The following is a 15,486-nucleotide window of genomic DNA, read 5'->3' as shown; positions in this document are numbered from 1 at the left end:
TTACGGATTTAGAATAAAATGTATTCTTTTATGTTTTAAAAAAGTCATTTTTTCACAATGAACTTCAACCATAACTGAGAATAGACGGTGTTTGCCCCCGAATGGGTGAATGGGCAGATTCTCAGGGTCTTCGTGTTCTTCTCTGATTTAACGATTTCTGAGCATCCCAACTGGTGCTTTTTCTACTGCTATATCACGGCTGGAATCCCTGCTTGAATACAGGTGACTTTATTCGGAATATCAATACCTCCTTGACAAGTCATGGTTTTCTTATCACTATTGGGAAGCCACTACGAAATAAACTTTGCGGCTGGGTTATTGAAGAAGAATTCCATGGTCTGGCCATTGACCGGTGTTTTGTCCTACTCTGCTTGGAGTGATGGCATCAGTGGAGGGACTTTATATGTCACGTCAGGCCATATCCACATTTTGGGATGGTGGTAGGACGTTACATTGCACTTCACCAACATTGTATGGAGTCTTTATGAAGCTGTGTTACTCCAGTCCCACTTTACATCCTGATCCTGTCCAAACTGCGCATGGACACGGCTCCACATAATTTTATCTTTAACGCTAAAATTTCTAATGATCTAATAATCTGCACTGTCACTAGAGCCTTTTTACCCATTTTTTTCTGATTTGCGCCGTTTGATTCCGAGGAGCGGCTTGCACCTTATTGATCAGGTTTAAAATAGAAACCCTATCCGTGTTCCGACGTTCTTGAACAGGAGACTGAGATTAAAGTAGACCTGTCACCTGAAACATACAGCAATCAATAGGGCATGAAACATAGACTATCGCTCTGTTCACATACTTAAATATGGTGTGACATTAAACTGTTGCTCACGGTGATAGGAATATTTGGGGCAAACAGCTAAACATTCATCTCTCACCAAACATATATTTCAATAGATATAAGATAAGTAGCCAATCAGGAGGTGGAGTTCAGATACATAATGGGAAATTATGTATTGTAAGAATAGCAGGAAAGCTCTGTCAATGTTCTATATTGAGAACTGTGAGAAGGATAGAGTTCTGTGGAGGGACTGTGAGAAGGATAGAGTTCTGTGGAGGGACTGTGAGAAGGATAGAGTTCTGTGGAGGGACTGTGAGAAGGATAGAGTTCTGTAGATGACCATGAGAACGAAAGAGTTCTAGGATGGATGTAAGAAGCATAGAGTTCTAGGATGGAGTGTGAGAAGGATAGAGTTCTAGGATGGATGTGAGAAGGAAAGAGTTCTAGGGTGGATGTAAGAAGCATAGAGTTCTAGGATGGAGTGTGAGAAGGATAGAGTTCTAGGATGGATGTGAGAAGGAAAGAGTTCTAGGGTGGAGTGTGTGAGAAGGATAGAGTTCTAGGATGGATATAAGAAGGATAGAGTTCTAGGATGGATGTAAGAAGGATAGAGTTCTAGGATGGAGTGTGAGAAGGATAGAGTTCTAGGATGGAGTGTGAGAAGGATAGAGTTCTAGGATGGATGTGAGAGGGATAGAGTTCTAGGGTGGAGTGTGTGAGAAGGATAGAGTTCTAGGGTGGAGTGTGTGAGAAGGATAGAGTTCTAGGATGGAGTGTGAGAAGCAGAGAATTCTAGGATGGAGTGTGATAAGTATAAAGTTCTAGGATGGATGTGAGAAGGATATAGTTCTAGGATGGATGTGAGAAGGATAGAGTTCTAGGATGGATGTGAGAAGGATAGAGTTCTAGGATAGATGTGAGAAGGATAGAGTTCTAGGATAGATGTGAGAAGGATAGAGTTCTAGGATGGATGTGAGAGGGATAGAGTTCTAGGGTGGAGTGTGTGAGAAGGATAGAGTTCTAGGATGGAGTGTGAGAAGGATAGAGTTCTAGGATGGAGTGTGAGAAGGATAGAATTCTAGGATGGATGTGATAAGTATAAAGTTCTAGGATGGATGTGAGAAGGATAGAGTTCTAGGATGGATGTGAGAAGGAAAGGGTTCTGGGAGAAGGATAGGGTTGTGTGGAGGACTATGATCATGACTATGATAATGATTTCTGTGAAGGACTGTGATAAGGACCGGTTTCTGCAGGGGGCTGTCACCATGGTACCCTCTCAACAATCAGAAAAGCGTTGTACCTCCCCAGACTTTAGAAACCATACCGGGGGTTAGCAGGGTAGAGGAAGACCAGGTAAGGGTACAGTCCCAGTTTTTCACAGCAGATATCTGGGTGCTATAGGAGAATATTGTATATATAGTAAAATATCTGTAATGTGATTAAAGTGTAATGCATTCTAGCATTAATATAATCAAAAAATAGTCCATAATTATAGTTATGAGAACATTTTGTGGATATTTAGCACAAAACAAATTATTGACTTTTATTCATACAAAATCTTTAGTAAAGGGTTATGTTTGGTGTCATATCCCCAAATTTATACCTTCTTCACGCCATCCCAAGCGCGTGCCCAAAAACTCGGTAACACTCGGCGACACACTCGGCGATACTCGCGTATTGGGAGTTATCCATGGACAGTGAGTTTGAAAATGGTCACCGTAGCAACCAATGGATTGGAACAAACATTGATAATATCGCATTTGTTGCTATGGTGATATATCATAAAATATAATATATATTATATATAACATATAATATATATATATAAAGTTATTATATATTATATATAACGTTTCATAAAAATATATTGCATATAAAGGTGTTTATATATATATATATATATACCCATTGTACAGCGATACGGAATTTGATGGTGCTATATAAAACAATAAATAATAATAATATATATTGTATATGTATATAATATACCCCTTTAACTCATTCACTGCCTTAATGTTCATCTGTTTAGGATTTTTTTTAATATAAATATTTGTTGAAATATTTTCTTAAAATTTTTAGTGTTTTTTGGTGACTAGGGCTGGTGGTTTTTAATTTTTTGTAGCATTTTGCTAGTTATATTTTGAAAGGATGGGTCTTTAGTAGAAGGTGATGGCTTTTATTGGGTCTATATAACAAAATAAAAAGGGGGATTAGGGGAGGAAAGAGGGGCATCACAGGAGGAAAGAGAGGCATCGCAGGAGGGCCGTCAGGAGAGGAAAGAGGGGCACTTGGAGGTATGGAGTTGGGTTTTGTGTTGTCTCTAGAGGCTCGGCGTTGTGACTCGACACTGGATTTGCCACTTTGTTTCTCTTGCAGACCTATGGCCATTACACCGAGGAACTCTCCAATTTTGCCCGGAAAGAAGCAGCCAAATTATTGCGAGAAAAACCAAGTGCGAGTGTGACCAAACCACCAGACGTTAAAACAGAGTGTTACTCAAAGTGTCAGGGTGAGTAAAGAGCTTGTACATGTGTCATGTTGGGTAACAATTTTTAAGCTTTTACCCTGCGGCTCCGGTGGGAATTCGGTTGGGCCACTTTTTGCCGGATTGTGTGGTCGGGTCTGCCCTGGGGTTTCTCTAGCGCCCCCAACTGCATGCACTTTCCTACCGAGAAACCCAGGCGGTGGCACCTCTGACAAGCTGTCTTTATACACCTCGTTGTTGCGTTGCAGTCTTTTTGCGGGGAGTGAAGCGATACATTATCCGGAAGCTCGGGGAGGACTGGATCTTCTTGGTTCTCCTGGGTCTAGTCATGGCGCTCGTTAGTTGGGGTATGGACTACGCCAGTGCCAAAAGTCTACAAGGTAACACAACGACACTTTCATATTTTCCATCATGGACTGTAATATTTTTTAGTTCAGTAAAGTCAGATTAAATGAAATTATAATTTCGTGAATGAATACTTAACATATTACTGGTGTTTAGATCTTGGTATAAAAGCAAAAACATTTAATCTTTACATTTTTTAACTAGGGAAAGCAGAAGATTAGTTAAAATAGAAGTAAAATATTTCGTAAAAGTATATATATATTTCTTGTATTTATTGCTATTTAATCCCCACGCACATTCACAAGTGAATGACATGAAATGGATCAGAACTCCAGCTCAGACGGGGTTAAGGTTGTAAATGACTACTGTAGCTGGAAACGGCTAATTTTTAATGGAATCTCTTCATAGGCGTAAAGAGACCCTTTATCACTCCCATCACTCCTGTGTTCCAATGGCCCTTTATCACTCCCATCACTCCTGTGTTCCAATGACCCTTTATCACTCCCATCACTCCTGTGTTCCAATGGCCCTTTTATCACTCCCATCACTCCTGTGTTCCAATGGCCCTTTATCACTCCCATCACTCCTGTGTTCCAATGGCCCTTTATCACTCCCATCATTCCTGTGTTCCAATGGCCTTTTATCACTCCCATCACTCCTGTGTTCCAACGGCCCTTTATCACTCCCATCACTCCTGTGCTCTAATGGCCCTTTATCACCCCCATCACTCCTGTGCTCCAATGGCCCTTTATCACCCCCATCACTCCTGTGCTCCAATGGCCCTTTATCACTCCCATCACTCCTGTGTTCCAATGGCACATTGGGTTCTCTGATCCAAGTTTAAAAGGCTGATTGATGGTTAGAAATGTATTTTGTAATAATGTTACCGGCAGAAATTTCCTTGTTTTCCATGAAAACAGCCGAGTGACCCCAAACTTTTGAAGTGTATCTGCCGTTACCTGCTGGTTACGTTAGTGAATACACTGTTTATATTGCTACACTTTTGCAGGTCTTTCTTGTCATGGTTTATCTGCGTGTGTCGGGCTGGATAGAGTTTTATTAGCAGAATTATGACCTTGTAGACCGTATCTTTACAGCGTGAGTGTGTATTATCTGTGTGTAAATCAATCACTCCGCCGCTAATTAGAGGCACATATTTCCAGGGTACAAGTGGATGTATAAGACCCTGGGACCCAACGTCTGGCTCCAGTATCTCGCCTGGGTGTCGTTTCCTGTCATCCTCATAGTGTTTGCTGCTGGTTTCTGCCACCTCGTCTCTCCGCAGGCAATAGGTACAAGAACTGATTTATTATCTGACATAAAAACGATAGAGATTTACTACCAGAGTTAATAACGCCAGCCTTAACTGCACATAATAATGCAAATTGCTCCTGGTGTCTCCTTTCGTTAGTGAGGATCTCTGGTGGAGTTGGTCCTCCCCAACTAGAGATGACCTGTAGATGGGGCCCATATCTCTTTTGGCCCCAGATCTCCCTGTGTCCCTCTTCCCTCCCCTGATGCCCCTCTTCTCTAGGAGCTTGGAATGTTTGCTGGGTATGAGGGTATCGCAGGGTTCTACTGCCCTAAAGGGGTCGGGTTAGTGGCCCCCGGGTGCAGTATTTCTTCACCCTCCCATCTTAACTGAAACACACGCAAACTCGCTCTAACACCCACTCACTCTGATACACACGCTCATTCCAAAACGTCGAAGAGGAGGGCACTTTTGTGTTAGAGGTGTGGTTAGGGGCGGGGCTTTTCACTGCATTGTTGTGGCCCATTGACAGCTGTTAATAGGAATAATGAAGTTTATAGAACACATCTTATTTCGATACACATAATGGTAACATTTAGGGCATAGGAGCACCTAGAAAAGAGGGGTATCAGAGAAGCAAGCGGGGGTTTAGGTCCAAAAGAGGGAATCTGTAATAGATCCTGTATGTGATGAGCCAGACCACAATAGCCCTTCAGATTCACGCATCCCACCTTTGTGTGGATAGCAGAGAATTCCAAAGTAATGAATTATCCACTAATGAAAGAAATGACACCCCGCGCCATCCGTTCCCTATACACAGTATCTCGCCTCCGTATAGCGCACATTGTATATGTTTGATTGTCACGGTCTGTTGTGGATCCTCGTACTCCGAGACTCCTTGACATTAAGCGAGACATTTGATTGAGATTCTATAATTAGAATCAGTGACATGACTAATAAATCTGCTCTGGTACGAGGATATTTTTACCCGCGGCAGGGAAGTCTACGGACTTCTCAGGTCTCTGTACGCCAGCTGGTGGGAAAACACCATCCACGGGGGGCTCCCGTTTATTAACCCAGGTATCCCTAGCCTTTGGGGGGGGGGCGTCCTTCACCACGAGGATCAAGTACCTAATGGTTGGAGTCTACCTTAGGAATGAGTATCCTGCAGACCTAGACTACAATTCCCATTATTACCAACAAGCCAAAACTTGGTAGAGGATGATAGGACTTATAGTCTGCGATTCACCTTCCATAACTCACGCTTTGGCTGTTGGGCTGCACTGGGGGATGGTGGGACATTAAATTTGGCTGGAATGCGGCGGCCATCCCTTTGGTGGATGCCGTAGCCGAAATATAATCCTGAATATGAAAAAATGGAAACAGTCGCTAAAAAAATGTACATTTTCGCTTTCCTCCTACAAAATGCATCGTTTCCTCAGGTTCTGGAATCCCGGAGCTGAAGGTCATTCTCCGGGGAGTGGTGCTGAAGGAATACTTGACTCTGAAAGCTTTTATGGCAAAAGTGATTGGCTTAACCGCATCGTTGGGGAGCGGGATGCCCCTGGGCAAGGAGGTGAGCCGAGGGCCAAAATGATGATAATCTCATTATTATATATGTGGCTGCCCTGCGACGGGGGCTGGACTGGGCAGAGCAGGCCTCCCAACTTCTAGCCTCGGCGAATCGGGACGCTGGGGGCGGAGCTTGGGAGGTAGCATGTCACTCAAACTGCAATTCTGCACATGCTCAGTATGGCTTTTCTGGTCTCCCAGACACCGGGATAGTGGGATTGCGGCCCCCAATGGGACAGTTGGGAGATATGGGATAACTAAAGCCAACCTGGCGCTCTAAAGCCATTGGCTGCCAAACAACGTACATTATTAACCGGCGGCTGCGCGGTGCGTTTTTAAAAACCCCAGCAGTGTGTGGCCGCGTGTTTCCAGTCTGCCACTAGGGGGGCAACATCAGTAATTGGACAACGGCCCAACCAGCATTTACCCGATGTGGTTTCGCTGTTTTTAAGTTTTTTTGTTTCCAAAAAAAAAAAACCCAACAACATTTAGTTCAGGAAAGGTTGTCTATCTGTGCGTAGTAACTGATCCGGCTCCCATTAATCTCATCCGTAACCTGCATCTGTCGGGTCCCTAAATAAACGCACGTTATTGGACCTGGAGGATTTTTCCTTCCCAATCATTTATTTGTCCTCCACCCTCCTCCGCGATGGAAACTGATACGTCCTGGAAGCACCGAGGAGGGAGGTGAGCTCAGGACAGGTCCGCTGGGGTAACATAGTCCCTAACGTCAGGGCAGCTAAAACCGCTACGACTATTGTTTGGAAGAAAAAGATACAAACGCATGATAGACAAATCTAGCAGATCGGCCCCGTTCGGCCCCCGTCTAGTCGGCCGTTTCTCCTGCTGTAAAGTCATTGCATGTTTCAATCCCCTCGCTGTACTGGCCTCTACCACTTCTGCGGGGAGGCTGTTCCATTTATCTACTACCCTCTCAGTAAAAAAATTCCTCGCATTAGGAGATACCTTATGCTGTTTGATCTAAAAAAAATACAATTCCTAGAATTTTTTTTACTGTGAAATATGTGCAGAACGTTAAAGGTTCCGTTTCACCTCCTGTAAAGGATGTAAAACCTAAACGCAGCATCGCCCCCGTTACTAAAAACCCCAAACTTTTTCCCAGAAATAATTCTTCAATCGATAAAACTTTGCCTCGTTCATATTTTCGTCTGAAACACTGTCATGTGACCCAAGAGCGGCTGCCGATAGGTTAATGCCCTAGACACGGGGAAAAAGCTTCTTAAAGGGACACTACAGCCATCATTTGCCCTTTAATAGCTGAGAAGTCCCTTTAAACTTCCGTGGTGTCCCCCTGCAGAACCCCCCCTTTAAGAATCATTGCCTAAGGAGGTGGAGGGGAGCTGCAGGTCTGAAGCTGCAGTTTCTATCGAACATCAATACCTTTTTTTTTGTTTAAGGCATCCACCTCATCTTCTACTTTCATGGGCATCCTTTTCAGAGGCGCCGTTAGGGACGCTATACTGTAGGGTTTTGTCGGGAAGACTTAATTGTCATGTGATATAAGAGTAGGCCACTGATAGGTTAATGCCGTAGAAAAGGCTTCAGAATGTTTTTTCTGCATGTTTTTGTGATTAACCCTTAGGAGGACGGAATAACATTAGAGGTGGATGATTTGCTTAACATACTAGAGAGTCCAATTAACCTCTTGTGGAACAGAACGTTTAGGTATCCAGTCGCCCCGAATCCTTAACGCTGTTTGTTTGATTGACAGTCTATAATTAGCACTTGTTTTTAAGCTCATTCTAGATATTCCCAGATGTTCGCGCGAAAAAAAAACAACCCCATTCGCAGCCCCTGCCAGGGCGTTAGTGATACGACTCTAATCCCAGCCACAAGATCACGAGAAGGGTATCCCAAAATAACACGCACTTGGTGTACCTCGGGAGTCCCCTGGTTATCGATCAGAAACCGGGTGATCCCCGCGTGTCCACGAGAGGCCCGAGGGGTTCAATTAGGGATTTTTCATTGTTTTAACTTAAAAATTCAGCACATAATATCATTTTTCATCCTCTGATGGGTTCACCACGGCCTTATTATTATTATTATTCTTTATTTATAGCACCAACATATTCCGCAGCGATGTACAATTTAAAGCTCGGGTGATTAAGAAATAACATTTACACATACAGATACAACTCTGCCGTGAGCTGCCGCCCGGCACTTTCATACAGAGTTCCTGGTGGGCTTCCGAGGGCCCCGCACATGAGCTTACAATCTAAAAGGAACTGAATGGGTAATTGAGACAAAAAGAGAGGGTGCCACAAAACCAGGGGGCAGATCGCTAATGCTCAACGGGTCTGTTACAGGGGAGAACACACATATATATATATATATATATATATATGGATCGGTATATGTTCGGATGCCGATGAACTGCAAAACGAGACACGACAAGAGTTAATCGCATCGATAATTATTGCTAAAAATAATATATTGCTCGGTAATTTTGTTACTCGATCGGCTGTAAGATTTTTTATTAGATCAACATATAAGGGATTTATTTCCAAAGGGCGCACTCAGTGAAATTCTATTCTCCAATCAGCTAAAAATATATTTTAACTATAATCCCATTTGGCAAAGAGCATATAAATGGGAGCCGGCTTCGAGCTAAGTGCTGTATATCTGTCTCTCTAGCTATACTAGATTGTCATAGCTGCCAACAGTCCCGATTTGGTCTTCCTACAAGCGTCCCAGTTCTCAGGATTGCTGATGACTGTATATGTGCAAAAAAGGGAGGAGACAGGGTGTTCGGTGGGTAAAACGTCTTGTGATGTCTTAGGATGGTGTCGGAAGTGCTATGACATCACAAGCTGCTGGGTGTCCTGATGAAGTCATCCTAGAAGATGACGTGTGTCTCTGTGTGTGTACTAGGCTGTCATGGCTGCCAACAGTCCCAATTGTCCCAGTGTTCGTGATTTCTGATGGCTGTTGGGTGTCCTGATGAAGGCAGCCTAGAACATGACATGTCTCGGTATGTGCTAGACTGTCATGGTTGCCAACAGGGGCCCAACTTGGTCTTGGCTGCCAGCTGTATCTGCCAGTGCCCCAGTTTTCATGACCGCTGATGACTGTAGATGCCCAGTGTCCAAAATGGGAGAAGACAGGGTGTTCACTGTGGGTCAAACATTTTGTGGTGACCCAACGTGGCCTTACCACGGCGTCAGAAATGCGGTGACATCACCCAGCGCTGGGTGAAGAGCACTTTACATTCTGTGTATACATCGTACGTATCTTGTCTGCACTCGCGCATGAAGTCATTATAATTCTGGTAGCACATTTTAAGCTCTCCAGCTGTCCCCATGATGACCAGATTGGCCATTGGTTCTGTAGGCTGGCAGTGCATCATGGGACTTGTAGTCACATAGCAGCTACCTGTTGTTTGCCTGCGTATTCATACTATGTCTATCTTTTTTCTCCTTCTCTATTCTTGTCTGTCTCTTTTTGTGTTTCCCCACTTCTCTCCTTTTCTCTTGACCATTAAGTGCACTATTAAGAAGACATGGCATTTAACTCTTCTCGCTCCCTCTCCGCAGGGCCCGTTCGTACACATTGCCAGCATCTGCGCGGTTGTCCTTAGCAAGTTTATGTCCGTGTTCTGCGGGGTGTACCAGGTAAGGAGCTGTCTTTGGTTGTGTTTTTCGGGGCCCCACCTGCAATGTTTTGCTTCTTGCGATTGGCCCCTGGACGGCTACTTTGGCTACGGTTGTTATTGCGAGATGGCTGCTTGCTCTGTTTGTTCTTTGAGAAGGATCTGATATTATTTATTATGACATCATTTTTCATCTCACTGCCTGCTTTCCTTCTTGTGACGACAATTTTAGGACCTCTAGGGGGTTTATAAATAAAATTACCATAAAATGACCCCGCTTTGGGAAAAAAATAGGGCCAGCAAAAAGTCAGATATCTTTTTAATAAAGAATTCTTTTACAGGCTGGATAACAATGTTGCAAAAAGACCACTTGATTGAACTAGTACCAACCGACCATCTCCCCACCGGTTTCTAAGTCCTGTTGTCGTTTGTTATTTTGGAGGCTATGTATAAAAATGTTCAAGCTAGAATCAGAAACGTAACTAAAAAGAGAAGGAATCTGCGCAGGCTCGGCCATTCGGTGTATTTTTTATTTTATTTTTTTAGGAATTTTTATGTGCATTATGATAAATTTACAGGACTGCCATATTTTAGCCATTTTGTCTGTAAAAGAATTGTAGCAAAGATTTCATGTATTTATTATTATTATTATTATTATTATTATTATTCATCAATAGGTTCTGCAGCACTGAATAATAATAATGATAATAATTATTATTATTTTTAATAATAATTTTTTATAATAATAATTTTTATGATTATTATTATTATTATTATTATTATTATTATTATTATTATGAAGCGCATCAAATTCCTTACCGCTGTACAATAGATTAAAACAAGCAGATGTAGAAATTGTGAGGGTCCTTTCCAACATGGAACTCCCAAAAGTCTAGTAACAAATAGCCTTAAGGTTTGCTACAATTTAGGGACTTGCTTTTTTCCCACCTTTTTGGGCTAAAGAAGGAGCAAAAGGAGGTGAGGAATGAGCAGAAATTTATTAAAAAGTTAATTACTTAGTGCAACCACTAGAGGGCCAACAGTGGAACAATGGAAGTGTTACGTGGAATGTGCGCCTGTGACCCATTCATTCGCTTGCCTCAGTTGAGCCAGACCACAATATCACTCCAAGACCTATGAAAGATAAACTACAGAAGCTCTGCTTCCATAATAATGGCAATAATGCTAATAATTAATAATGATCCGATCTATTGATCACGAGTATTGTTATTTGTACTTATATTACTATTCTTTTTAAAAATGGAATTCAGCCCCAAAAGCCCCAATAATGTGTATAAAAGAAAAGTATAAATGAAATATAATTTGCATATAAAGTAATATACAATTGTTCGGGTTATTTGGAAAGGTAATAATTTGTACCGATTTAAATTCTGCTTTTTAGCCTTTTATATCAGTTAATGAATGACGTCCCCGTCGTCCCCATTACGTGAAGCAAATAAAAAAAAAAAAATACAAAACGTATCGGCCCATCGGCCCTCGGCTGGGGAAAAGTAGGCAAACTGAGTATATATTCCCCAAAATGAATATTCCGGGGCATGCAGAGCTTTTCACATCCATCATGGCATCTCCGCCGACTATCACCCTGTACCCAGCGACAAGAACTACCGCCAGAAGCGTGTAAAGGACGCCAGAACCGGCTTTCTAAGCAAAACTAAATATATCTCGATACGGGGAAGCGCGGGGACTATATTTATCCCTTTATTGCACGATGTAATCCATCTCGCTGGACACAGCTGGGATCTAAGGCTTAACATGATTTACGCGGGAAGGTTTATCAAAATCGGGTAAAAATTGGTTTTCATTCCGTTTCTCACCCCCTACTTACAAAAAAAAGGCTATTAAGCCCAGGTTATAATGAATACTGCGTCACCGGGTGTTAATATAAGTCACTCAGAGCCCGTGGTTATGACATCATCACCTCACACGCTTGTGACCTCAATCTCTCGATCCCTGCGACCCTCCTTCCTCCAGAAATGCTACGAGAGTTAATGATGCCAATAATGATGGTATATAATAATATGATTAGGGGAGGACTAAGACATGACCGGTAGGTGGGGCCCCAAATCCCTGGGCCTTTTTTTTCCTCCCCAGATGTCCCTCTTTTCTAGGAGGTCAGAATGTTTCCTGGGTATGAGGGCATCGCAGGGTTCTACAGCCCTAAAAGCCCCGATAATGTGTATAGAAATAGCAGGGAATTGGCTTAAACATAAAATAATAAACAAAAATAAATCATAATAATAATAAACCAAAAAAAATAAAAGATCTAAAAAATACATTTAAACACATTCTTCTTTTGAATGTCCTTTGGAAATGTGATGTCTATCTAGCACATGTATATAGAGTGTGAATGCGAGTGTATGTGAGTGTACGGGTGTAAGATTGTGTGTGTGAGTGTACGAGTGTGTGTGAGTGTATGAGTGTGTGTGAGTGTATGAGTGTGTGTGTGAGTGTATGAGTGTGTGTGAGTGTACGAGTGTGTGTGGGTGTACGGATGTGTGTGTGTGTGTGAGTGTAAGAGTGTGTGTGAGTGTACGAGTGTGTGAGAGAGTGTGTGTGAGGGTACGAGTGTGTGAGAGAGTGTGTGTGAGTGTAAGAGTGTGTGAGAGAGTGTGTGTGAGGGTACGAGTGTGTGAGAGAGCGTGTGTGAGGGTACGAGTGTGTGAGAGAGCGTGTGTGAGGGTACGAGTGTGTGAGAGAGCGTGTGAGCTGCAATTGAGGTCTGTGCTGCATCAGTCCAGAGCTCCATTGATTTTACAGCCTAGGGATCAGAGGATCTCCCCAACTGGCCCATTGATACCCACTGCTTGTGGGCCAGCCATGGGGAACAGTGTGCAAAAATCGGGACTGCCCCTTGAAAGCTGGGACCGTGGGGAAGTATGAGATAACTTCGCCATGATTTGATATATTGGCCAGCATTTGTGTAATACAGATCCTACAGTACCCAGCCAGGGGAGATAACTTGAAGTAATGGATGCATACATTGTAGCGCTCCAACTCTTGCATACTCCCACAATCCTCAGCCAGGGTTAATACCATATGTTACGGTTATAGACGGGATTAATGCCTGCTTAGGAAGAGCTGGGATTGGTGCTTTCTATGAATGAGCGTCTTATTTGTCAGCCGTTGTTATTGTCCGTTGTGTTTAGCCCTTGTGTCCTCTTGTGTCCTATACGTGTAAATCCATAGTTCATCATATATATATATATATATACTGTATGCTCAGGACCCTCTCCGGAGTCTGGATCTGTTGGCCGCTGCCTGCGCTGTGGGGGTTGGATGCTGCTTTGCTGCACCCCTTGGAGGCAAGTGCTCTGAATGTTAACCCTTTTTGCACCTTTTATTGTGACTCTTCAGCCCTTCACTGACCCTTCGCATTCTGTCCTTCCAGCCAGACGCAGGGTGCTGCCATCCATAATGCCCTCCATACAAGGAGGAGAAAAGGACCCCCCTTTATAAATATGCCATAGGTTCCAAATGGGGAGCCAGAACAATGTCACGGCTAAATGATCAGCTAATGGGGCCATAGGTTGGCTTCCCCGGCTCAGACAACCACACTGAGCTGATGCTTTATGGCAATGCTAATGAAGTCCCTTCCTCAATAAACTTTCATTAGACCAATTCTAACACAGCAAACACTGACGTGTAAAAAGCGGCAATTGCCAGGGACGCTCCGTTCGGTCGCCATGCCGATTGCTCTTTTTTTTTTACACTATTTTATACATAACCCCCAGTATTTGCCGACTGCTTGTCTGTAGATCCGGCAGCAACACAAATAGGAACAGATGGATTAAACAGGATGGATACATCACAGAATCAACCTGCCATTGCATGGTACACAGAGGGTTAATACATGTGCCCCGTGTTCCTGGTAGGATTAAGGCTTCTGAAACGTTGAGGTTAGGAGACGATACAAGATCATAACCTATAGACAGATCACACGTCGCAGCCCTGGCTCTGGCCAGCAGGACCTCTCTTCCTCCCAGTCTAAACCGTTCTCTCCCCCCCAACTTATCTCTTTGCTTTTATATCTTATTTGCTATTATTTCGAGCGTTTTCTGCACTTACCTTTCAGTTTCAGAGATGCTGCTTGTCTCTCCCCTCTATTAACCCTCTCTTTACTTTGGGATACTCTGCTTGGAGTCCTCATTCTTATGCCCATGGACCTCTTCTGTTGCTCGGGACAAGATTCTATCAGGGAAATGCGTTGGAACCTTCAACGCCTGGACTGGTTTCTCTGGGGTTTTTTTGGCTGCTCATCTGTTACCCGTTTCTTTTCTTTCCGATTTACACCCATTCTGGTCTCAATGAGCCATAAATATATATATATATATTTGGGCAAAGTGCCCAAATCTTCCATTGGATTCTACGGTGATCGCCCCACAAGATCTTTATGAATATATGGCCCATTGCTTCACCAGATGGTTCCGCCATCTACTGCTTGACATCTACTTGGTCTTCTCATTTTCATCGCCTCTCTCCTTCCTCGCTGATTTCCTTGACTGTCTCAATGTCTCTCCATCTCAATATTTTTCATTTTCTTCTTCTTCTTTCTTTGGCTGGCTTTATTATCCCTGTGCTATTCGTTGGTGGTCTCCTGGACATTCTGGTGGTCTTACTCTCCCCTGGCTGTTGTGCTCCCCGCGGTCTCTCAGTAGCAGGCGTATTATTACACCGACGTTCTGACAGTGGGATGTGCGGTTGGTGTCGGGTGTTGCTTTGGAACCCCATTAGGAGGCAAGTGTGACAATTCCATTGTGTGTCATGCACTTCACTCCCTGTATTACACAACTAACAAGTAATCACAACTTCCCTTCTTTGACCCAATATGTGTTTTTGAACGCTCCTTCGATATTATTACGCGGTAATGTGTTGTTGTTGTCTTCATTGTTGGACAGGTGTGTTGTTCAGCATTGAGGTCACGTCTTCATATTTTGCCGTGAGGAACTATTGGCGTGGATTCTTTGCAGCAACCTTCAGCGCTTTTATATTTCGAGTCCTTGCTGTATGGAACAAGGATGCAGGTTGGTGGATGTTTGTTCTTTAACCCTTCGTGTTCTCTTTTCCTCATATAATATGCCAACTTACTTTAAAAGGGGGGCAGATCTGGATTGGACCTAGAGAAGAGTACCTTATTGCATGTATTGGTATACTTTCTCCAGCTCTATTTCCAGTTTCATTGTATATTAGAGTCCATCTTGGTGGACCTTTACTGCTTACAAATCAGTGAAGTCATTGAAACCTCTCTCATTAAGCTCCTCCCCCAGCTGCCTCCACTGAAAGCAAGGAGCATACCTGAGTATGCTTCTCGCGCAAGCTCTTTAGAACCCCCAGTTTAGTGAATGGGAGTAGCCTTTGTCATTCACTTATATGATGGCTACTGAGCTTCCAGCTTACACGTCTTGGTT

The 15,486-nt window shown here is 43.2% G+C and overlaps 1 protein-coding gene across 1 annotated transcript in view; it reads left to right on the top strand.

The window, feature by feature from the left end:
- The window catches only part of LOC149288785 (chloride channel protein 1-like), a 47,804-nt gene that overhangs the window by 18,449 nt on the left and 13,869 nt on the right, over window positions 1-15,486 (top strand). Inside the window, exons 2-8 of the mRNA XM_089491464.1 lie at window positions 3,173-3,305; window positions 3,530-3,661; window positions 4,790-4,918; window positions 6,321-6,454; window positions 10,005-10,082; window positions 14,737-14,815; window positions 14,977-15,102. Of these exons, the coding sequence (XP_089347590.1) occupies window positions 3,173-3,305; window positions 3,530-3,661; window positions 4,790-4,918; window positions 6,321-6,454; window positions 10,005-10,082; window positions 14,737-14,815; window positions 14,977-15,102 (811 nt within the window). The remainder of the gene's footprint in view (window positions 1-3,172; window positions 3,306-3,529; window positions 3,662-4,789; window positions 4,919-6,320; window positions 6,455-10,004; window positions 10,083-14,736; window positions 14,816-14,976; window positions 15,103-15,486) is intronic.

The sequence above is a fragment of the Sceloporus occidentalis genome, unplaced genomic scaffold (assembly GCF_023333645.1).
Source record: "Sceloporus occidentalis isolate IW3139 unplaced genomic scaffold, rSceOcc1.0.p SCAF_50, whole genome shotgun sequence".
In the NCBI taxonomy this organism is placed as follows: Eukaryota; Metazoa; Chordata; class Lepidosauria; order Squamata; family Phrynosomatidae; genus Sceloporus; species Sceloporus occidentalis.
The sequence above is the reverse complement of the archived record's forward strand: the minus strand, read 5'-3'. Positions and strand labels throughout refer to the sequence as shown.